Source organism: Sprattus sprattus (assembly GCF_963457725.1).
Source record: "Sprattus sprattus genome assembly, chromosome: 8".
NCBI classification, from domain to species: domain Eukaryota; kingdom Metazoa; phylum Chordata; class Actinopteri; order Clupeiformes; family Clupeidae; genus Sprattus; species Sprattus sprattus.
This window is the reverse complement of record NC_137927.1, coordinates 22,714,610-22,740,435: the sequence shown is the minus strand read 5'-3', so window position 1 is coordinate 22,740,435 and position 25,826 is coordinate 22,714,610. Positions and strand designations below refer to the sequence as shown.

Sequence of the window (25,826 nt, the reverse complement as noted above, 5' to 3'; positions counted from 1 at the left end):
GTGCAAATGAAAGGACTTAACGAGGAAAACGCTACACGCTCAAAGAGAATGATTATACACTGGACAAATCAAGCAAATTTCGAAAAGATACCAAGTTCACCATAGTTTTATATCCTTCTGTTTTAGATCTTTTTTAACTCTGGTTTGGCACTTTATCTGAACACATTTCTGTTCAAAAAGACTAAATGTCTTACAAAAATGTACCGAATGTCCCTTGAACATAACTTGTAGAATATAGTACTTCATCGTGAGCATACATTAGGTAAACACTTGTACGTACTGTAGTTTAAAATGAACATTCCAACAGATGTTTTACGCACATGCACAAAAACAAACAACACAACTCCTCGGGCCAGCTGGGATACCCCTCTGATCCCCCCTTCCCCCTGCTTTCCGTCGCTGCATGTTTTGATTCATTTTTTCACCTCCGCCGCCGCCGCCACCTCCTCGGCAGACCTTGTGTCGGACTTGAGCCGCACAAACTCTTTAGCCACCTCATCATTGGTCCTCTGAGAGAGTATCCTCATGATGGTCAGGCCAGTTTCATCCATGCAGATGGACTTGACGAGGGGACAGAGGACAGGCAGACTTGCCGTGTCAGCCAGCTCTCGTAGCTGGATGACCGTCATGCCAACGACGCGGTCCTCCCGGGCAAAGCAGTAGTCCTTCACCGAGACGTGAAGCTCGTAGGCCTCTGGACCGTGTTCATTGCTCAGTACACTTTAAAAGAAAAAGACAAAAGTGACTTTTACAAAATCATCCATATTAATCAGCTTTCTTTGTTTCCAATAATGCTTTACAAATGCAAGGAGGTTAACTTCTTGCCACATGGGCACTATAGGTTATGGTTTTCTCCTAATTACATGCCACTCAGCAGATAAGAGTCTGAGTCTGTGACATTTAGAAGAAATAACGAGCATTTACAGTGAACAGCTGAGAAGCAGCAAAGTCAGTCAATGCCTTCCTTAGCAGATGGGGGAGAATACTTTCACTGAGAAGCTCAAAGATATCCTTTCTGGCAAGCCAACCTTTCTGTAAGCTGCTTCCCAATGATCCCTCTGCTCTAATTGCCTCTTAGGCTTCAAGTGAGACTGTCAGGGGTTAATCTATATGCAGACAGAGCAGGCATTGATCCCTCAGCACAACTACCAGACACCATATATGATCATTCCACGTCGTTTGGCAGAGACAGAGTGTGCCAGGGAGCATGGGGGAGTTGAGGCATATTTCATCAGACTTCACCGCTCCATTCTGCTCAATTATGCATCAAGAAAGGGAGGGATGCACAGTCAACGCTTTCACAGTTTAATTTATGCGCTCCACCTTTATGGTGCCATGCATTGTAGTTCCTCAGCCTTGCCCACAAATTCACACCACTATAGGTGAAATTCCCTGGTGCACAGCGGGTTTTATGTACATGATAAGAGAAAGAAAAACGATCCCTTGCTATCAGTTAACTGAACGTTGGGGCTGGGGGGGGGGGTTGTAAATAGGACTTGTAAAAAAAGGACACTTACTATTGGAATGCTTCGTTGAACTTCGGGGACCAGTTGTTGTTCTTGGTTTTGGTGCTGAACTTGCGCTTCTTGTCAGCGAGGTGCGGCCCGATGGCGTTGACTTCCACAAACGGCCGGAACATGGCGTTTGTCGCCCAGCTGATGTTGTTCACTCCCACCACTGCAGGGCAGAGAAAGGACAGGACATGAGTGAAGACTCCTCCGCACGCACTGACTCACATGTGCTTACCCTAACCACTGCCAGGAGCTACACTGTGTCAGTCTCTACACTGTGTCTGTCCCACTTTACTGGTTTATATAGTACACCATGTCTATGAAGAAAACAAAGATTGCAGCTGGCTTCATGGCTCCTGCCAAGGGACAGGCCATGTAATCGAAGAACACTTGGGGATGCACCAGCTCTGCAGGGCCCACATGAACTGTCCCCCGGAGCCCAGAGAACATTTGTCCATGAAGGGAGCCAGTACGGAGGGTGTGAAAGCATTTGGAGGTGAGTACAAGGATACGCCTGTCTGGTCTTGCTCAAAGGTCGTTCTACTCAGACTGAACGTCCACATACAGCTCGGCTTCTTAACACTCCTTAATGCTTATTGGTTTTGGATACATTCGACAAATATCTATGAAGAATGGACTTAATGAGGTTTCTTAATATACCTCTTTTTAATGGCATTGTTATTGGAACACTACTCCATAAATGCTACAAGACTAGGGTCATTAAGGAACAAGATTGTGTTTCATCATGACGGTGGGCCAATAATGACTGTACTAATCCTCCTTCTCCTACATTTTTCAGTGAGTTGGAGTACAGCAACAAAAAATGAGTTAGTCTGCATGCCATCCTAAAGCAAAGCTCCAAATAGCGGTGCTGTAACAAAGGAGAAAACTTTCACCACATGGCTTCATAAAACTTCTGCCTTTATATGAAGTCGAACTTCTGAGTGGAGTTGGAAATTAAGGACAAATCAAGCCAGTCTACTTAGGAACAGTTGTTAATGAAACATAGTCTGTTTATTGGAAATGTATGCATCCAGAAACATAAAGGGGATACTGTACATAGAGACAGGTCTACCTGATTCTGCTGAACACATACGCAGTGCTGACATGATGTCTGATTCAACTGAACACATACTCTATGCTGACACAATGTCTGATTCAACTGAACACATACTCTATGCTGACATGATGTCTGATTTAACTGAACACATAGGGCCCTATCTTGCCGATCAGAAACGCAAGTAGGACGGCGCCAAACGCAAGTAGCTGTGTGGGCGGCTCTATGGCGCAGTTGCTATTTTAACGGCGGAAAAAACACACTTGCGCTGGAGGGTTGGTCCAAAGGAGGTTACTCAGCTATAGGTGTGGTTTGGGCGTAATATGCAATAAACTAATTAGAGCGTCATCTCACATTCCCTTTAAGAGCGAGGAGCGCATAGCGGCTTGTTATTATAATGGCGGAATTACCTGGAGGAGGACCGTGTGTTACCAGAAACAATCACGGCAATATTTTTCCCATGCTTGTTTGGAGAAATGTTTCTACTTTCATTTCTCGTTTGTATTTTTTCAGTTACTAGCATTCGTTTTTTGGTGGCAACATATTTGAAATAAAAGTCACAAAAACATACTTTCCGATGTTTTGGGTTCACCCTCACTGAATCACTAGGTTATGTATGCATGGTACTAATAATATTGCACCCATCTGCACATGCAGTTTAACCTCACGTCTTCTAAAGTCCTCTAATCTATCCTCATTGACACATCCATGATTCATGGCAATGTTGTGTAAAACACTGGGGGGGTACGTATGTGAATATGGGTGCAGTCTATAGCGCCAAGGACGCCAGGGAACTTCTCCCAGAACGCCTGCTTAGCCCGCTCTTGGCTGTCGGGTGTTACGGGAAATTTTATGAATTCCCCAGCATGTCGGACTAGACCTGACGTAACTGCATGTATAGCCGAACTTATTGTAGACTGTGATAGGGACATTGTGCGTCTGTCCCCAGCTCATCTGCCAGAGAGAGAGCGAGTGAGTGTGTGTGTGTGTGTGTGCTCGCGCTCGTGCGGCCAGCCACTGATCAGGCTCTCCTCTCCCTCCCTTTTCTCCTTATCTCGCCGCAGAAATGTGATAGGGACAGTGTGCGTCTGTCCCCAGCTCATCTACCAGGAGATGGAAGACATCATAACCGCCATTACAATTAACCTGAATCATTTGCGTCAATGTGTACGCTAGATGTATGCCTATTTTAAAAATATCTTGGATATGGATATCACAATAATTTCCTCACGTGGTAAATACTTTATTTTCCTTGTAATTATATATGGCTTGCCAAAAAATTGGTGTAAATCTCTCCTGTAGACGACAGAAGTAAAGTGTAGCCTATAGGTCCTATACTGTGCGGGCAAGCACATGCGCCCTTAAAATAGCGTTCTGAATACGCGTTACAGACTTTAGACATTGCGCCTCTGACATTAGACCAGCTTTTTGTGGTCAATGGCGCACGGCGCACGGCGCACGGCGTTGTTTTGAAACTGCCCCCGCCCATGTCGACGCAAGTTCATTTCGAAGCGCGCCTCTGGAGGGAAAATCGCGCTGTGCGCCGGGTGCAAGATAGGAATGATACATGCGTCGGTGACAATGTCAATTGCGCTGGGTGCAAGATAGGGCCCATACTCTATGCTGACATGATGTCTGATTCAACTGAACACATACTCTATGCTGACATGATGTCTGATTCAACTGAACACATACTCTATGCTGACATGATGTCTGATTCAACTGAACACATACTCTATGCTGACATGATGTCTGATTCAACTGAACACATACTCTATGCTGACATGATGTATGATTCTACTGAACACATACTCTATGCTGACATGATGTCTGATTCAACTGAACACATACTCTATGCTGACATGATGTCTGATTCAACTGAACACATACTCTATGCTGACATGATGTCTGATTCAACTGAACACATACTCTATGCTGACATGATGTCTGATTCAACTGAACATACTCTATGCTAACATGATGTCTGATTCAACTGAACACATACTCTATGCTGACATGATGTATGATTCTACTGAACACATACTCTATGCTGACATGATGTCACACCTCATGTTTATGAGGTACTTTTACAGCAAAGACACATTATGGAGATTTTGCTTCTTCAGCTCAAATCCATGTTAAAAAGGCAGCGACTAAACATTAAAATAAACTTTTCAGGGGATGTAAGCTTGTGAGAGTGTGAATGCGTGACTGCAGGTGTGTGTAATTGTCTATCCGCGTGTGTGTGCGAGTGAGAAAGAGAGAGGGAGAGAAAAAGAGAGAGGTGTTTTCCACAGGGCACCCAGGCTTACCCTTCACGCCGACTTTGTGCTCCCCGGTGCCAGGATGAGAGATGAGGTCCACTTGCATGGACACCTCCCCCACCGCTCCGCCGGACGATTCACCTAGAGTTCCCGAAAACAAAAGCAGAATAAATCAAACACAGACACTGTGCGTCTCCTCTCGGGATGATTGCAGAAACACTCGCTTGAGTGGGAACCAAAAAGCAAAAATAAAAGAGGCCTTGAAATAATTGCTCATTGACTCAATTGACCTGGGACAGAGGAATACAGTATGAACTCCACTTGACTTGCTCCCTTGAAAAAACCCTTTTAAAAGATGGGAGTGTATACCAACATCAAGCAGGAGTTCTCATTGTGTTCAGTGATCCTTTTCACTTCAAGCCAGTCAAAACCCATTGAGCATTAAGCAACATTAGTCTGGGCTGAGTAATGTGTCTCTCCCAACTTGCCGTCCATTTTCAGCTATTTAACCAAATGAGCACAGAGCAAGCAGATTCCCAGGCCTGATCCCTGTGTAGACCAATGACTTGTTGTTAGTCCCCAGTGGTCCCATCAGAAGCTTGTCGTACAGCATTATTAATGTCCCAATGGTCTTGGCTGCACACATACACACTGTGGGGAAATTACAGACAGATGCGTGCCATCTTCCTCCCAGGATAAATGACTGTGTTTATGTGCTGCTTAATCAATAATTGCCAAAACACCCAGCGCTTATTAACGCACATAATGAAAGAACGGGAGAATCTGATTTATGGTAATGACACCTGATTACTGAAGGACTGTGAAAAATAACCCCAGCTAACAATTAGGTGGCAAGTAAACACAAACCATCTGCAGTTTGCCAATTAAAAGGCAGTGGCCATGTTTGACTTGAAAGGGACGGATGAAACGGGAGCCATGCTGAGCCGGGCGCTAGCTGTGGAACTCAGGATTCATTTGAATAGCGCTGAGGAGGATACGCTACACAGGTGAGGGAAGAACTCACTCCCATCCATCAAGTGATCAGTGCTTATGTACAACACAAACGATGCGCTGTGCCGAAAATGATGTCGCTTACACAGACTGCAGTAAATGGTGTCAGGCTCGTTCAAAATCTATACCAACATTAGCGGTCAGAATACATTAGTGTAGACAGATGTGACGAGACAGAGAGGTGCTTGACTGATGTTTCAGTCTGACAGAATGTGAATGTTATGTTGTCAAGCCATGGGAAGTGGGGGGTGGGGGTGGGGGGGGGGGGGGTGAGCTTGTGAGCTCAGACTCAGATAGCACATGGGGTGTGAAAGGAGCGATTAGCCGTGACATTATTCTAATTCTCTTTCATCACTAATCCCGAGGTGTGTGCACGAAGATCATTCAACACGAGTGACCATTAGTCCAGCTCCAAATTAAATCACAGTCATTGTCCTTTATGGCCAGTTAGATATGATATTAATCATTTTACCATGAGAAGGTGGTATTGAGCATATATCTAAGTTGAAATGCTGATATACTGGCGTAGTTACAGTATATACACCGACCTACTGATTTTACTGGACAGGTGGATGATTACTGCACACTGAAGCAAAACTATTATTCTGATAGATTTGAATGGTCTCGCTTAAAGAGATCTCCCATCTCTGGATGGAGAACAAAAGCGGTTCAGCCCCTCATTAAGACTGGAGCAATACGTCAAGTTAATTGACCTAGAGGTAATGCACAATGCCATAATAACCACAAGCCATTTCAACCTGCATATTGATAGAATATAATGTATTGTAACATTCAGTTATTCTCCTGTGTCAATAATAGGTTGTTTTACCCAAATATGTGAAGGGAATAATACGCTTTGAAATCACACTCACAGCACTGTAACTGCTCCTTGTACAAGATGTGCTTTACAAATAAAACTGAATTTAATTGTTCTGACGGTACAAGCAATGAGTCTCATTTATCAAGTTTAGGGCTGAGTATAAAAATATGTTTTAATATGTATATAGAACTAAGAATGTAAAAAGTGAATATCAATTAATGCACAATTATTATTATGACAACAACATTATTACTGTTTTAAGATCCTGAAGGTACAATCATTATTTGGTCAAATACACTCACACATAAGAACACTCATGTGTACAAGGAATGTAAGCCATAACTACAATATGCTGGGATCTATACTCTGGACACGTTTCCTACCTATTGAAGTATCCTACCTAAACAAAAGATCACAGTCTGCACATACCCTGTTTAGAGGAGCACTGGGCACGGTGGAACACAATAAACGTAATACAGCCACAAAAAAGTTACTGAACTGAAACATATTAACTCCAGAATAGGCAACCCATAATGACACACTACTGTAACAGACCATTCAGCAAGTCAGTTAGACAGACTCATTCTGTGCAGGTCGGTGGGTGGTAGTTATTGGTGTAATTAAGTAGGTGGGTAGTAGTTACTGGTGTCATTAAGTAGGGGGTAGTAGTTATTGGTGTAATTAAGTAGGGGGTAGTAATTACTTGTCTTATTTAGTAACAGTGTCTTTGCACTAACAGTAGCCTGCCTTGTAAGAAGTGACTTTATTTTTGCCATAACAGTAATGTAACAAGGTATCTATTGAACTTTTCACATAGGGGTGACTAACTTGGACAGTGCTTCTTTCACTTTTTTCCATCACATGAATACATTCTATGTATGTAGGCCTAAAATACACACTATGTACTGTATGTACATGATCTCAAAGATGATGTGTGACTAGGCATTGTTTTTGTCATAAAACTGTACAGCCCTCTTTGTGGCAAAGAAGATTTTAATTATTTTGAGAAAACATTAGTTCCTCATCAAAATCAAAATAATTTGTGTGCATAGCATGAATAAAATAGTCAACTCTCAGTTGTAAAGCTTCAGCTTTTGTCAACTAATGTTACTGCGCAAACATTCATGATTTCTTTCCACCTACGGATGGAATGCATCTGATACTTTGACAAGTTTGCTAACTTGTAGTACTTTTGATTGTAGTGTTAATCAAAACTTTAGACAGTTACTCAATTTTTCAGTACAAAAGTAAGACCATTAAAATGAGACGCGTTATGAGGCATAATTATTCCCTCTCAAGTAGGGAAAGCAAGAATGGATTTAGGGACAGTCATTACTCCACAATATTCAGTGCATGTTCCAAGTGAGAATACATGATGAATTCGTTAGGCATCAATGAACAACTGCTTAACACAGCCTCCTCGGAGACAAAACCCTAAGCTATTGGTGTCTCGTCTAGGATTCAGATTGCAACCCTAGAGTAGCGCTGTGCGTCATATTGATGTGTTTCTTACACACTTCTGAAGATGCACAAGGTTGACGTCAGTGATGTCAGTGATGTTGAGGGTGTGACTAATAAAAGAGAAAGGACATGCTCCTGAGATGCTGCTGCATTCTAATTGGCTCATTGAAACACAACCCATATATATATACGCACTGACAACAAAGAGGTGAATACATAGAGGAAACCCAAACCCACCGTCCTCAGGCGTAACATGATCAAGGCTAAACATGATCTGGCACCTTAAGTAGGGCACACAAAAGACATCTTACCAAACAAAGAAGCTTTTACATAACCTCTGAGCAACATCTCCGTGAGTCACTGAATCACACCATTTGAGATGTAACACATTTGTGAAGCAAATGTGCAAACACTTTAGTTAAATAAAATCCCTTTTACGCGCTCTCTCACTTCCTGTGCGACTTGCAGTGCTGTGTACAGTCAGCATCACAAAGGACTGATACTTAAGTGGCAGTTAACAAGGGAAAAGCAAAACCCTTCAGATTCAGAATGCAAAATACACCATGTTGCATTCAATACAATTTTGAAATACTAATACAAAAAGAAATGCCTCGACACCTTGGCTTTTAAAAAATCAATAAAGCTGTCAAGCCGTATAAAGAGGGCCTTGGTGGTTTCCCAATGCCATTTCTGAGGTTAGCCCTCTCCAGAATACACAACCTCTTCAGGACTTTTTTTGTCATCTGTAATTCACTGCATGTCCGGATTCCATCTGTGGCTATTTGTTTTGACGCTGCTCTTTTGGCCTGCCTGACATCCTACCATGTCACAGGAAGTGGGCAGGCAGACCCTGCAGAGAGCTGATTTGTTGTAAGAAGCCAAACAACAACGGTCAGCCAAGCGTTCTCTGACAGGACATCTGAGGCATCAAGGTATCGAGTGCAGAGATGTGTTTCTCTGTGTGAGTGCCTCGCCACCTCAAGGTCGTGAGAGGACTTGAGTTACAGTCCCCTAGCTGAAATCATGTCCAGGTCACCTTCACACCCATCTCACAGAGTCTAGATCTGGGATAGATTATTCACTCCCCATTCAACAAACTCACAATACTAACAAAAGTCAAAGTAGTCACCGTACCTAATAGGTATAACCTTCATCCGTATGACAGCGATGGAGAAAACTAGCATTCTGCATTCTGAATCTGTCTGCAGCTGGCAACCACTATGGCTTGGCTTCTTGATTGCTCCCTCATCTACCCATCATCCCCCCCCCCCGCATCACATCAAATAACAGGTACAGATTCCTCCAGTACATCACAAACTGTATGAGCTCCTCTTCACTGCTTCAATCCTGTTTAAAATGGGCCGACACACACAGGTTAATGCCAAGCGCTCCAGACAGGAGAACAGTCGGTAAAACTCTTATTCGATTTGATCTTCAATGCTAAAGTTAATGTGTGACTAAGCACTGGTGTCAGACATCAGCAAATGACTGTATGGTCTGTACAAACGAGGGGTGTGCTCCTCCTAATGACTTCATTTGGCTGCTCACGGGACAGTGATTAATGATCTGGTAAGAATCAAATTTCAAACCAATATAAACCATGTTACTGACTGCGTGAGTGGACTTTCCATAGTAGTTAATTTCTCAACCCTTACAATTCTCCCCATTGACAATGTGAGGCTCAGCCCTTCAACACGTAACAATCGATGACTGTCTGCTTTTAAATACCAGTATGTCTTCTATTTAGAGGCAGAGAAAGCACATTTTGATTGGGCACATTATTACGAAGGTACATTCTGATTGGGTACATTATTACAAAGGTACATTCTGATTGGGTACATTATTACAAAGGTACATTCTGATTGGGTACCTATACACAGTGACAAATAAGAGACTTGCACACAGATATGGTTGGTTAGGCTGAGCTGTAGTGGCTTCCTGTATCCCCACTGGGTGCCATCTGATATTTTCTGCCATGTTATGAGGAAAGAAATCAAGCAATTTTTCCAGAGATAAGCTTAAAAATAAAAAAGGGGAATGACTTCACAAGTGGGTCAGCAAAATTTGTGGAGAGAGCGAATCACAAGCACGCCAGACCCTGCGGACATAGTGCAAGTTTAAAGGGCTACAGAGGGATTCATTCTACCTTGCACACGGCTGAACACTGTAGTGACAGACACTATCACGAGAGAGAGAGAGAGAAAGAGAGGGAGAGAGAGAGAGAGAGAGCTAGAGAAAGAGAGAGAGAGAGGAGAAGCAGAAGAAAAATAGGAGCGAAAGAGAGAGAGGCAGAGATAGAAAGAAGAAGCAATTATTTTGATGACCACTTTGCGTTGTGATTTGGAGAGAGGCCAAACACGACAAGGCTGGTGAGAAAGTGGGAGGTATGGGCCTCCTCTCTTCAGAATGTATGTATCCTCTCCGCATCCGTAGGGAGTAGAGCCCCTCATGCTCTGCCAATACAGGTCATTTATTTTCCCTGAGACAGAATCAATACCCCACAACTCCTCCTTGAAAACATGTACTTCTGTAGGACTGTGGGACAAAGTGAGACCTCACTCTCTAAGGTGCCCCAACCAGCATCCCTTTTCTAACACAACATCCACATCCACACAAGGGGGACGATATTCAAAATATCTCCTATGGCCTTGTCAACTTGACTTAAATACATAATGCGACTCAAATGTGAGCCTCCACTGCAGAAGACTGGCCTGAAAATGCATGCCCCTCAGGGGTCCGTGTCAGGCTGGAAGAAAATCTTGGTTCACATCCTTTAAAATGCTGTGTACTAGGAACTATTCCCACATGAGGGTGGATATAATTGATTTGTACCAGTGCTTGTTTGGGGGGGCATGGTTCAGGATAAACAATGAGGGTGTTTATGCAGTGTGTAGGCATTCAAATTACAAAAGGAGAGAGAGCTTCTGTTAAAATGCTCTGGGGGTCGCAAGATAAAAATACACAGGCTGCCTCATGAGGGATCAGTTGAATTAAGTTGGCCTAATCCAAAACTCTGATTCACTAGCTTGACTAATTTTGTCCACGCTCCAAAAAAACAAAACAAAACTCTTCCCCATACATGAAAGTGAGGCATGTGCCTGTAATTATTAAGAGAAAAAAGTTTTCAACGTGCCAAACTGTGCATGAAAAAAAAATCGAAATATTTGTCCTCACAAAAACAAGTATCTTTGGAATGCAGGACACGCTCTCAAAGGTCTTGTCGGTTTGTCGCCTCCAGAGTTATGACCAACTATGATAAATAACTGGAAAACTCCTTAAAATAATACCTCAGCAAAAGTGCCCAAACTTGGATGGGCTTCCATTAAAAGCACTGAAGTTCAGCGCGCTGGAGGAAAGCCATGACTGACATTCCCACTGTGGTGTATCGCCCCGCTAGACAAGCATCCATCAACGCCTCCACCTGGAGTGAAGCCCTTGCCCCGATGTGATGAACAGCCCCTCGCTCAAAGTTTGAAACATCATAAACATGCACAACACACGACCCCTGGCTCTGGCAGGAACCAGTATGTAAAATATTGCAAGGAGCCCCTTTACCCTCTTATTTTCTTTTACAACAGGAAAAACAGGGCTGTTAAGGGAAAGGGGAGATGCAATTAAATGGAGGATAGGAGAGGAGAGAAAGGGCACCATCAAATATCCCACCAAACATCCTCAACACTGCCTCTGAAAACACCCTCCTTAAACTGGAAACACACACACACACACACACCCACATACACACATACACAGACACACAGACACACAGTGACACACGCAGACACCCACACAGACAGACACACAGACAGACACACACACACACACACACACACAGCGACACACACACACACACACACACACACACACACACACACAGACACACACACACACACAGACACACAGCGACACACGCAGACACTAACTCCACTCCGCTGGGGATTTAAAGATCTATGCCACCAGCAGCTATGGTAAGTGAAGCCATGTAATGGGCTTACCTTGGGAGGTCTGGGTGCATATATATTTCTTGATCAAGGCATCTGTGGGTTGTGTGTAAAGGCTGAGAGCGTACTTCAAGGACTTCAGATCGGCGCTCTTCTCCAAAAACGTCTTCTTGAGACCATTACCACCCGCGTGGAAATATTGCTGGGCAAATAAAGAGGATATTTGAGAAATATGTAATTATATGTGCAAATAATATTTTTTTCCTGAATTTCATCTTATAAAGTCGTTCTGAGATGGACATACTATGATGAAGTGGCGGAGAATTAACACAGGATTGCTGGCGTCTCACATCACCTTGTACAAACAATATCCAAGACATTAATGCTTCTCTCTACGGTTTACACAAACTACTTAGGACATGTTGACTTCCATGGGGAATGATTGGCTGCTGAAATACACAGTGCGGCGGCCGTGCCAACCATGTGCACTGATTATCCTGTCTGATTAAGAGTGAGGGGGCTGGAGCTTCATGTCAGGCAGCGGCTCCTGCTCCTGCTCCGGCTCCGGCTCCTGCTTTAAAAAGCCTCAGTGACGTGCTGTCACTTCCTGTGTTTTCTGCCCCGTCTCACTCCAGGCTTCAGCGCTGCTAAGGAAAGGGCAAGCGCTGGCGGCCCTATTGGGATTCTGCCAGGGCTTGGCGTCAATTTCAAGACCGTCACTCAGCCCCACTACTCCACCCCTTAGCAATTACACCTGGCAAACAAAGGCTCGCAATTACAGAAAATTTAGATAATTGCTTTCTCAGACCTTAGCTTTCTGTCTGGTCCTTTAATTTCCCCCCTGCCAATGATCAGTGATTCTACTTGCCTTGCGGCAGTCTCTGGATTATACCATGCTATATTGATTGGTCGGGTTGTTGTGTAACTTGATACTCTTTAGTAAAACGTGGCAGAGTAAACATGACAGAGTAATGTGAGGCAGCGCAGCAGTGTGGTCTTAGGGAATTAAGAAAAGAGTTATACAAACAGTGATCATTCAGAAAATCCTTGCCAATTGTGTGTGTTCAAGATTTTATCGCACAAACACAACAATGCACAAGGTACCTTTGGCCTTACAGAAGCAGACTGAGTGCAAACATGTCCGTCTCCCTGTTTTATTATGAGCTGGCATCTCTTGGCTTTTTCACAGTTGAGGCAATTAGGATGAGTGAATAAAGCACTGAAAGAAATGATATTTGATGACAGAAATAGAAGCTTTCCCTGAGCAAGTACCTTGTTCTTTACCTTAGCTCACTTCCCCACAGGACAGGAGCCCAAAGGCCAGCGGTAAGAGGTTCATTAAAGAGAACCTATGCTATACATAAATAGGCTACATCAAAACTACACCTGCCATGAGGGAATAACTAGGGTGAAATAATAGTCAAGTTAAAAGCATCAGACCTTCAGCTCTTGCTGAAGTGGAGTCCCTATACTGTGTCTTGTCATTTGTCTTATGTGACATCATTTATCCAGCGGTATATCTGACGGTGTGCAGCTGTGAAGTATACTAAGCCCGGTTCTTTTCACATTTTATAACTGCAGGCATTGAATGTTAAACGAAAACCGCATGCAGCCTTTTTTAACTTTGACTGGCAAAATTCTCCTCAAGGCTTTTCGTAACTTCCTTAATTGGGTCTCCTGCCTGGAATACTGATGAAGTGAAAATCTCCACCATGATTGATCTGAAGAGGAAGGTAGTCTCCTTGGAGACGGGAGAATCAATTAAAGTCTCAGAGGTTTCGCGGAGCTGCACTCACACAGGACACAGCTTAGGCCAACTTCTTGCAGTTGCCTCCGTGAAGCCTTCAAAATAATCTCCCCAATAATGACATGTACACACCTGCCTGAGGATAGCAATAACAGCAGTGTCTTACGACCACAGGGACACCCGCCTCACACATTTATTTCAAGGTCAGGCCTACAAACGCCAAAACCAATAAAATACACACAATGCAACTGGAAAGTATGGCATGTGTGGGGGTGGGCCTCTAACCTGATTCAAGGAAATATTACACCACACTATGGGCCTCCTCAAAGTACCGCACGGGTGTGCTATCCAGAGCCATGGGCCCACACTATTGGCCCACACCTCCATCCAGGCCCACAATAGATTATTGGGGGAGAGGAGCGTTGGCATGGCAGCAGGTGGGAATGAGATGTGAATGACAGAAGAAAAAGAATGTTCCTAACTACAGTCATGGCAACAAGGAAACAAACGAACAGAAGAGACCCAGGGTTCATGCATGCGTGTGAGAATCTGTCTGGTTAGGAGTGTTGCAGGTGAAGTGTGTCCTCCCAACCTGCACATGGAGAACAGGGTGACAAGAGACTTGAGAAGGACAGATGGGGAGGAGACAGAGGGGGGGAGAGAGAGAGAGAGAGAGAGAGTGGAAGTAAGAGTTATACCTTGATAGTGGGAAGCACTAAATCCATGGCTGCACACTGGCGTGGTGTCAGGCTCTGACGGGCCTCATCACGGATCACATGTTCCTGACAGGAAGAGAGAGAGAGAGAGACACACACACACACACACACACACACACACACACACACACACGGTTTAGTTTGCCATTTCAGATGAGGAAAAAAAACTGTTATGCATAATTGTATGACACTAATCATTAAATGAGTAAAACATGTAAATGCATAATTAACGATTTATGGGCACTTGATTATAAACGACCATAAACGTAATGGCCATATGTTACACAGCATTAATATGAGTCGAGTATACTGTCTCCTCCAGGAGCATTCACTTGAGCTGATGAGCTGTCTCCCCCAGGAGCATTCACGTGAGCTGAGTATACTGTCTCCTCCAGGAGCATTCACGTGAGCTGAGTATACTGTCTCCTCCAGGAGCATTCACGTGAGCTGAGTATACTGTCTCCTCCAGGAGCATTCACGTGAGCTGAGTATACTGTCTCCTCCAGGAGCATTCACGTGAGCTGAGTATACTGTCTCCTCCAGGAGCATTCACGTGAGCTGAGTATACTGTCTCCTCCAGGAGTATTCACGTGAGTGGAGTATAGTGTCTCGCCCAGGCTGTTAGAATGATCTCAGAAAAATACAGCTGTGCTTCACGTGATGAAGTCACACTACTTCCTGGGAAATTAAGAACTTAATGACTGCTGTCAATCAACTGCTATAGTCCTGCCAATCACCATCATACCTGACCACAGAACCCTCCAAAAGGGGAGGGAGGAAGGTATTCCTTGAAAGCAGACAGCAATACAAATCGTACATTCTTTCTGTTATAGGTCAGAAATGACGGCATCTTTACTGCATGTTGGATATAGCAGTGCTTAACTTCAGCTGAAATCACATTAAAAGCCTGGCTCTTGTTACTCTAAAGCATTATGTAATGCCATAAACATGTGTCCGTAATGGAAAGAGGTTATCCAGCTGTTGTAGGGAAAGCCTGATCTCCAGCCTCGGCTGTAATCCCTCAAAGTCATGGAACACACTTCGCCTAATCTTCATCTGGACTCCAGGTCATCCACTGAAAAACACAGCATACCCTTTTTTTTCTTTGTGTGTGGAACATATACAGAGCAATTAGGTTGTGGGGCTGAACTCGCAGGTCAAACAGGAACTGCACCATACCATATGAAGTTGAATGTAATCCTATGATCAATGGATCGGGTATACAAGATGTGTTGGTTCCTCTGGCAGAGTCAGGAGCTGGGTTTCAATCAATAGCCGGAAGTGTGGACGAAGATGAGATTTGGTTTCCGCGCCATGCATCTCCAGATTGGTTTGTTGTGTGTGTGTGTGTGTGTGTGTGTGTGTGTGTGTGTGTGTGTGTGTGTGTGTGTGTGTGTGTGGTTGTTTGCGCAAGTGTGTCGGTCTGTCTGTCTGCTTGTGAGGTGAGGGTTGACTCGGAAGAAGCTGTCCATCGATTTCTTCACATTAAAGGTCACTTTTTAAAGATCAGTTCCCATACAACAGTTTTAATGCTTTGTCGAAGTGTATTGATTAGGTGTTAACTCCCCCAGAATGGGCACTGACGGGGCTGAGATTGGGAAGGTCCAGCGGTGCCCATTACTCTCTATTAAAGTCACAGCACAGCCACTGAGTTCACTAACAAGTCTAGAGACCAGGGATTCTGAATGCATGTACACACACAAGCCTCTCACGCCTCACGGACCAAAGGAGCTTAAGAAAGTTCCCTGTTTTGAAAAAGCAATTCAGGCACATTCCCAGATTAGTGTTTCAACCCAGTGAAAACTCATCTTTTTTACCCTTATCACATGGTGGTATCAGTTGTGCTGCAGAAAGATTTCTTTAAATAATAAATAAATATCTAGTTAGTTCCTTTAAGTAGTAGAAGGCATGGTTAATAGAAATGACTTTGCTGTCACCCTTTCTCGGATGCTGGCTCACCTATCTAGCCTATGCTGGCTCACCTCGTCAAAATACCTGCAAAGTATACACTACCACTTAGTTTTGACGCCTAGTCTTAAGAGGTCCCATATTTCCCACTAATCCCATAGGTTCTGCTTCTTCTCCCCCTGATACGCCTTGGTCTTGGTGTTTTTCCTCTAATGGTTCCATTACTTTCCACAAGCCCAGACTGGGAAACATCACTTTAGTTACCAGCCATACCCCTCCACCACTCTCACTCACTCTGGTCTTCTCCCTCTGACTGACGCTGTTGCAAGAAGCTGCACCACAAACATGAAGATATACAACCATCCTTCACCCATCTTCCCACTTCAGGATGTCAGTATTTCCATACTGCATCATGTTGCTTCTCTTTGCATATTGTATATGCACAGTACTACATACTGCAAGTATGTTTAACTGACTTCCATACTGAATACCCATCATTACTAATCATAATGACTTGGTGACATGGCATAGGACATTTCTGCCATATAGCACACACCTGCCTCACTTTTTGGTTCCCACCAGTCAGCCCCTCCTCTTGCTACCTGTTCTTCTCTTTCTCCACCCTGTCTCACCCACTGCTGAGTGAAAGTGTTTACGTGGACTTGTCTGCATGAACTTGATTCTTCGTGTGATTGTCTCTTATCTGAAATGCAGAGGGAAACTTAAAACCTGTGGAATGATCTTGTGCTCAGGAGTGTAGAGGAATGGTGCGATCAGACTCGACTCGACTCCTGTGCTGGCCAGGGTAATGGGGAATTGATAAACGGCAGTGTCTGTGCAATTATTGCCGCTGAGACCCACAATGGAGGGGCATGCCAGTAATGAAAGGAAGGTAATGGTGGCTGAGAGGGTTATAGTGCATTGGACAGGCAAGAAAGAGGCTTTTAACAGAGAAAAAGGGCCAGCATGCTCCCAGTCCACCTGAGAGCTGAAACTGTGTGCGTCCTGTGAACACAGTATGCACTCGCTCTCTCTTTATATCTCACTGTCTCTTTATGTCTCACTGTCTCCGTCTGTCTGTCTCTCCCTCTCTCTCTTTTTCTCACACACACACACACACAGACACATGCGCAGAGCTCTCTACAACCAGCAGAGTGAACACGTGAACACACCCATGACAGTGCCTGCACTGAGGTCCTTTCTGTGTGAGGCGGCAGCTATTTGATTGCCCAGCAGGAGCATGGAGACGGAGGGCTGAGGGTAAGTGATTCGGACTGACACAGAGCACTGTGTGGGGGACAGGCGAAGAGCTCCCTCTCCTCCAATCATCCTGGCACAGGAGATGATCAGACTGGCCAAAAGCCTGGGTGTAATTCTTCAGTCTACAAATTCTCTGTTCATTGCCTGCTCCCTCTCTCTCTAATGTCTCTCTCTTTCTCTCTCTTTCTCTTTTTGTCTCTGTCTCTCTCTCTCCCTCTCTCTCCCTCTCTCTCCCTCTCTCTCTCTCCCTCCCTCTCTCTCTCTCTCTCTCTCTCTCTCTCCCTCTCTCCCTCTCTCTCGCCCTGTCTGGCCTGAGCAAAGAGCAGTTAGTGTGGGGTCATATTCATCTCCACCAGGGCTCATCTCATCTCCCTTCCCCACTCTAAACACATTCAGTGGGGACAGAAACAATCACTCTGCTTCCCCTTCAGTGTTTCACCTGTTGGGGGAGACGATGCCCCCCTGCTGCTGTGATCAAACCAACCATTACATTTGAATTTATTTTCATCTCTGATGCTGGGAAGTGCAATTCTAATGCATAGCTAATGCACCGCTTCCAGATAAGGCTATAAAATGGCTTCCTACAGACAGGGCTGTACTAGTGAATTGTAATGTATGTGCCTAACGTTGCAAATTTGATTCAGTCAACAAAGATGAAACGGATTCAATACCTTCATGCTTGCACTTTAAACCCACACGGGATGCATTTCAATCCTACAGGTACTTGTAGAGTGTCAAATTGCTTCTTAAGATTCCAGTTTCTCAATAGCTAGGCAGTTCGGTACACAAAAAGATGTCATCTTCCTTACCTTCAGTTTTGTTAATTGCCCCAAATCCTTTGCAGCACTAAATATCATCTGAGCTCCTTGCTGTTTGGAGAAAGACAAAAACACATACGCAACTGTGAACACGGATTCTTAATGAGACAAACAAAAAAATAAATGGACAAAAAAATGCCCTGTGGAGCATTAGCCAGGAAAGCGAAAATATCCGATTTCTTTTTTGTGTTGGTGAATTTTTTGCAGCCCATTGGAATTCAAAGTGCATAAGCTACGCTAGGATATTCTTAATGCAGGTGCGCAGAGCCCTGTCAGTGTTTAATGCACTGAACAAAGCCAGGCAGCTCCATCTGGAAGCAGCTGATAAAAGCACAGACCTTACCCGAGATGCTAAGCCTGAAGCCTACAGGGCACCCTTGCCAGGGCTGTCAGTGCCATATCTACCCCACAGGTGAAGAAAGACTTTTGCCTGAGGTGTGAGAATGCACCCTAAACAATGTTTGCTTGTTGGGCTTCAGTTGCTGGCTTGAAAGCTAAACTTGTGTGGAAATGTTTGCATAAATTGCTGCAATGAATCAGAGAGAGAGGGAGTAGCGGGCGACACTTGATGGTGAATGTGAATGGTGGCCGTGTCAGCGTGTGAATCTCAGAGGCACAGGGTGGGGTGGCTCACACTCTGGTCTGTCAGCGGGGGCAAGACGATCTGCCTCTCAATGGTGTTCAGGACGATCTTCCAGAGCTCCTTCAGCACCCGTTTCAGCACGGTTTTCTCGCAGATCTTGGCAAACAGCATCAAGCTGTGAAAAACAAAACAAAAATAAACACAAAATAATAAAACAACAGCACAGTTCCCAGTGTATCATCATCCCACCCAGAAGGCTTCATGACTGTCATTGACGGCGCCACGGCACAGAGTCAGCCAGCAGGAAATATTCAGAACCAGCGTTGGGTTCAGTAACCTCTGATATCTCTGGTACAGATGCACCTCTTTAATCTCTTCTGCAGCAACATCATGGCTTAAGAGGTAGTGGTGGAGGGGACGGGTGACATACTGTATACAAAAGAGGATTTAGCCTTTGCATATGATTACTAGCACTGGGGATAATTCTATGATGGCCTCAATGATAAACTTATAAAGGACCGGAGGGAAAGTGGTGACAGTGGCGTTTGTTTGTTTGTTTTACAATGAATTCAAGAGTGATGTAATCATGCGTAACACTAAGCGTTTACCAGACCAAATAAAAAACAGAATATGTATGCTAATCTTCATTTGAGTATTTTGTCCAGGCTTTTCTTTTTTTACTTCTTCCTCTTCATGCACTACTGACTTAATTTTAGGTTTGTGTGATGATGTTTGTGTGTGTGTGTGTGTGTGTGTGTGTGTGTGTGTGTGTGTGTGTGTGTGTGTGTGTGTGTGTCTCCGTGTGTGTGTTTATGTTAGTGTGTGTGCACATGCGTGTGGAGGGGTGAAGCATACTTCTTGTCCAGCAGATCCATCAGAGGCCTCAGAACAGTCTCAGCATCCATAGCAGCATTACTCTTGTTGCCCACGTTGCCTTTAATCTGGACCAGCTCCTGATTCATCTGCTTCACACAGTCCTCAATGACAGGCTTGAAACTGTAGGTCAGACACAAGCAGCACACCATTTATAAAAGTGTGTGTGTGTGTGTGTGTGTGTGTGTGTGTGTGTGTGTGTGTGTGTGTGTGTGTGTGTGTGTGTGTGTGTGTGTGTGTGTGTGTGTGTGTGTGCGAGCATGTACGCTGATGCAGTAATACAGCTGGCTTCATGTCATCCTTCTGGATTAACATCTTGACAGAAAGCTCTCTACCAACTCTCATAATATATACTCAAGGTAAGAGTGTCTACTTTATTTTTATGGACACATATTTCAATTTAAAACTCATTGTTTACGGGGATTCTTTTTTCCATATTGAGCCTTCAGAAGTACTTTATGTCTCTTTAATTTATGTTTCAGCAAGTCTACTGAGTGTGTCGGGGACCTAATCACTGTGGTTTGTAGGGATGGATCCCATCCAGGCTAAAGAACAATGGCTAATGTGAGTTTACCTGGATCCAAAAACGGCGCTCAGCTGGTCCAATACGGTGTTCAGCTTGTTCTGGAGCTCCTTCAGCAGTTCACTGGCCTCAGGATCCAGCTGCGAGAGACAGAGAGAATGAGAGATTGCCTTACAGACACACACACACACACACACACACACACACAGACACACACACTGACACACACGCACACACACACACACACACACACACATACACACACACACACACACACACACACACACACACACACACGGGAGGCAACAATGCCTTCATCTTAATCTGATTGAGAGGGAGCCAAGACAGGGGAGGCGCTGGAGAGGAGAGATGAAAAATAAACTCAAGCAGCTGTCTTGTCTCTGATTGTTTTTGGTGATCTAAGTCTGGGAAGGCTAGTGAAAATAGTTTTAATCATATAGTTTTTCCATCCTGAAAGTTTCCCAGCTACAGTATGTCTGTACAACATGTTGGATAATGCAGACTAGAGACATCTGACACATTAAGAGCTTGTAGTGAAATCTCAGGTCTGAGCTCAGCTAAGAATACCCCAAGTCGCTGAACAGCTCTTAACAGCTACGCATTACCCACTGTCAACCTGTCACATAAACTGGCTAAAAGAGAAAACAAATCGATTGAACAAATCATGGTCATTACAACGACAAAAACTACACAATCTAATCAAGTCAAAGACTGAAGATGACCTTAGGCTAAAGGGAAGTTGGACTTCTATGTGATTTAATTCCTCTGAATCACAGTCCTTTTATTCATCCCCCCAAATAGCTCCATCACCTCTGGGGTGTGTGGGGTTCATCGGGGGTACTGGATGTGCTTTCATACATGTAATCTTCCAGCCAGCTTAGCTACAGATTTGAAATGTTGCTGTGGGTATGAAGTGTTGATTAAAGGCTTGCAAAAGTGTCCAATCACTGCAGTGCTGTGTATTGGATCAAGCAATGTACAGCAATGCACCATTCTTTAATGAGAGTGAGCGTGATGTGAGGGGAACATCATCCGTGGTCCAATGAGTTGTGGTGTCTGCTTGCATTTTTAGTAAGCCTCTCTCAAGGTGATTCCGTCAGGAGGTTCAATAGGGATAAGAAACCTTAAATCCAGAGGAATAGCATTCAGTATAACTAAAGGTGCAGTAACAAATACCACCCGCCCACATAGCTTGTGAAAAGGAGATATGCTGGAAAATAGTTTACACCTCCATGAATATATGCACACATATTTATATATATATATATATATATATAAAATATAATTCATATTTAATATTTATATTTGTGAAGGTAAGCAGGACTTGTCGAGAATGTTGGGTATTATATTATTTCAAAATGAGACGAATTGAACACCTGTGTAATTGAGCTTTTTTAACTGCTGGTCTTGAGACGGCTCCATTGATAAATAGGGCAATGGTCACTCACGAGTAGCAAAAGCCTAATTAAATTTTCATCTGTATGATATATAATTCATACGGAGGAAGACGGCGATCCTCTAACTCCATCTGAGGTCAGCTGCCGTGTTCAGCAGTGTGACCTCACATCAGCGCCGGCTCTCATCCTGTGAGACCCCTACTGACTCTGGTGCTTGATGTGGCTGCACTAAGGTTCTGATGGGTGCTCTAAAGTTCTAATGGGTGCTCTGAGGTTCTGATGGGTGCTCTGAGGTTCTGATGGGTGCTCTAAGGTTCTAATGGGTGCTCTGAGGTTCTGATGGGTGCTCTAAAGTTCTAATGGGTGCTCTGAGGTTCTGATGGGTGCTCTGAGGTTCTAATGGGTGCTCTAAAGTTCTGATGGGTGCTCTAAGGTTCTGATGGGTGCTCTGAGGTTCTGATGGGTGCTCTAAGGTTCTGATGGGCACGCTGAGGTTCTGATGGGCACGCTGAGGTTCTGATGGGTGCTCTAAGGTTCTGATGGGCACGCTGAGGTTCTGATGGGTGCTCTAAGGTTCTAATGGGTGCTCTAAGGTTCTGATGGGCACGCTGAGGTTCTGATGGGTGCTCTAAGGTTCTAATGGGTGCTCTAAGGTTCTGATGGGTGCTCTAAAGTTCTGATGGGTGCTCTAAGGTTCTGATGGGCACGCTGAGGTTCTGATGGGTGCTCTAAAGTTCTGATGGGCACGCTGAGGTTCTGATGGACGCGCTGAGAAAGATGTGTGGCATTCAAACCAGGAAGATGGTAAAGGATGCCTGTGCAGTGCTGCTGCTGCTGCTGAGCATGCAGCCGTGAAGGATCAGCACTACTGAACTATGTTCAAATAAAAAAATTGCCATGCCACTAACATCCATACATTAGAATGTTGTAGAGCCAGGTTACCTAGGCAACAATCATCCAAACTCTAGGCTTAAGTAAAAGCATACAATACAGTATCATGACATCCTTCATAACTAAGCGTAAATGAGTTTGCATTCTTGGCTATATTCTTCTTCCTCCTTTCCTTTCTTTTCCCCATATGGCATATTTCTAATCTGGTTTGTTCTGCCTCCCTCATGCTGATTGAGTGCTGTGCTATCTGTCCTTATTCAAAATAATCTTTGTGGGTGTGTGTATCACTGCATCTAGATAAAATGGAAATGGGTTGACTTGACAGTAGATGATTTTCACGTAATTGATACAAATGAAAAGATATGTTCAACAAACCACACACACCAGAAGTGAAGAAGTGAAGTGTTGCCATATTACATATATAACATATGACATAAAACAGGTTCTACAACGATATTTCATTCAAGAATAAACCAATGCAGTTATATTCAGTCCTAAAGTCTACGTACATTCATCATGAAGCAGAAGAAGGTTGCTCAGAAGGCAGTGTAATGGATTTCCAGTGGGGAAATGTACTGAGCAATTAACTAAGAGAAATCACTTACTCTGACATCCTTATAATGTCAAAGACTGAATGTTTAGCAGGTTGGAGAGACACTCAAAAGATCCCTTATCTTCGTGTCACTAAGATATGAAAAATTGTTCATCAGGAAGTTAGCCAGATAGCAGCCTCTTAAACTTTAAGAGACAGAGGTCAGGACAAAAGTAACTACCTGAAGGCAAAGGTGTGCTTTTTACTCAAAAGTGTTGGACCCAATTATAAAACTCTTCCTCCCCAAAGACTGAATGGGATCATAAGGACAGTGGATGAAGAGAGGGCCAATGCTCGACTTCAACTATCAGAGCGAAAGTTTAAGTTCTGCAATTAATTTCCTGGACTGTTAGCGATCTGTTATTTATAATTTTGTGATAACACTCCTCGGTAATTGCGTTTTTTCTTTAACTTTGCTAATTGCTTTGGGAACACTAACCCTGCTATGGCTGTTAAGTGTTTTACTGAAGAGTTTGGCTCCACAGAAAGTCTATGCTTAAGCAGGATATGCTTTGATGTAACCAGGGCTAGCTTTCATTAAGAAACCCCACTTCATACGCTCCAAACTGTGCCTAAAGATTTCTCACTAAATTAATGATATTCCACATGCATAATATATGCAATTACAAAATAGCTCTCTTTGTTTTGTGTAAGTCTGCAGTGAGGTGAGGTGTAAATTACCACAACGACAAACATTTGGGCTGCGGTGAGGCAGTGGCGAGATGTGCGACAGCAATGACGCTCTGTGAGAAGTAAGCAGAGCTGGGAAAGTGCACTAAGTGCCAGATAAGCTCTTCAAACCCTGGCTGCAAACGTGTTAGGATGCATTCTGTGACTGTGCTGAGGGAAATGAGGAATGATGATCAAAACATTGAGATTGAGCGCCACAGCATCTCCAAGCTGGCAAATACCCGCTGCTAAATTAGCCATCAGCTCTGTAGTGGTGGAACGTGGGGGGTGGGTGGTTGGGGTGGGGTGGATCGAGGGAGAGGGAGAGGGAGAGCAACAAAAAAAGACGAGCTATATATAAAAGTGTGATTGGGTGTTTTCAGTTCCACCCAATGTCAGATATGTTGAAAATGGCTTTGGCTTTCAGACAGGCTTTTCAGCCCCTGTGTTTTGGAGCTTCTGAGAATGGTTGTTTTTGCAGCGTTCTGGCACATGCCGGGTTATTTTAGCAGTTGTGACACATGCTCCTGACGGGGGGGTGAGAGAACAGAGGTATGGGGAAGCAGGTGTGAGGAGGAGGGGGGTGGGGGTGGGGGGGGGTGTTGTATGAGTGGCACAAGAGGGCAGGAGGGATGGGGAGGTGGCGCGCTTTCAGTGGCGATAGCGGTGCAGGAAGGCCTGTTCACACACACCTTGCAGAAGGCCACCACCCCTTCCTCCTGCAGCACACAGCACAGAGAGAATGGGAGACAGAAAACAGAGACAACAGGAGACAGGAGACTCATTTCACATTGGTTAGGAGGAAAGAGACGGACAGAGAAAGACAGACAGACAGACAGACAGACTAGAACACTAGACATGCAGCTTCACGTCACAGGAGAGGGTTACCCCGGCACTGTCACGGGTGTTAGAGGTGAACACACAGGGTTAGAGAAGGTTAGAGAGGACAGCGTCATCCATTAGGCCAGTACTACAGGGGCTGCCTTCAGGCCCCCAACAGACCAATACATACCTGCTTCCCTCCCATAGACTCAAACATCTTTTCAAGCTGGACTCGAAGCTGCTGGACATTGTTGAGCAGGATGCAGGGCTGTCAAACAAACAAGAATAAGATGAGAGGATTTCTGGAGTCATGAATATGCCCGTCTACATTACACCACCAAGCTAGGCATGTGAATTGATTTGTGAATTGATTTTTCATCCATATCAGGCTGTGCATTCAGGCTATTATATCATGCTGATACCCACTGCGGTGCGCGTTATAGGTCAGAGCTAATACATTTGAATTCAGAAATCCATTTCCATGCTGAAGAACTCTCCTCATATACTATTACTAACTCCCCACATTAGCCTTTCATGTCTACCTCGAAAATATGTCTCTCATGTTCTCACGGCTGTTTACCTCCATGAATAAAGTTGGATTCTCTGTGAAATCTGTTTTTCATAAAGCACTCACAAACACTACTTAAGCATCTTAAGTGGCGAGACGGAGCCTCCGTTTAGACAAACTGGTGATGTTTGTGGACTCGAGCACGTGTGACCCTGACAACACAGCATGCCTCCTCAAGAGGCACAACTGACAGATATATGACTGCATTCATCTGTCTGAGTACTTAAAACAATTACCACCGTGATCTATGCCAGACTTGCCAAGGTCACATGTCGACCCGCTGATTAATCACCACAGAACTAAAGATGCTTATTAAAAGGCAGAAGATCTGTGCAACGGTGAATTTGAAATAGCTTCCATGTTCACAAATGAATGG

At 44.2% G+C, this 25,826-nt stretch overlaps 1 protein-coding gene across 1 annotated transcript in view; it reads right to left on the bottom strand.

Moving 5' to 3' along the window:
* Nucleotides 1-413: 413 nt before the first annotated feature.
* The window catches only part of unc13c (unc-13 homolog C (C. elegans)), a gene marked incomplete at both ends in the record, with an annotated part of 98,004 nt that continues 72,591 nt past the window's right edge, over nt 414-25,826 (bottom strand). Inside the window, 11 exons of the mRNA XM_080843774.1 lie at nt 414-720; nt 1,518-1,677; nt 4,881-4,973; nt 12,117-12,264; nt 14,508-14,591; nt 18,503-18,562; nt 19,146-19,269; nt 19,950-20,090; nt 20,542-20,630; nt 24,753-24,779; nt 25,073-25,150. Coding sequence (XP_080699900.1) covers nt 414-720; nt 1,518-1,677; nt 4,881-4,973; nt 12,117-12,264; nt 14,508-14,591; nt 18,503-18,562; nt 19,146-19,269; nt 19,950-20,090; nt 20,542-20,630; nt 24,753-24,779; nt 25,073-25,150 — 1,311 coding nt within the window. The remainder of the gene's footprint in view (nt 721-1,517; nt 1,678-4,880; nt 4,974-12,116; nt 12,265-14,507; nt 14,592-18,502; nt 18,563-19,145; nt 19,270-19,949; nt 20,091-20,541; nt 20,631-24,752; nt 24,780-25,072; nt 25,151-25,826) is intronic.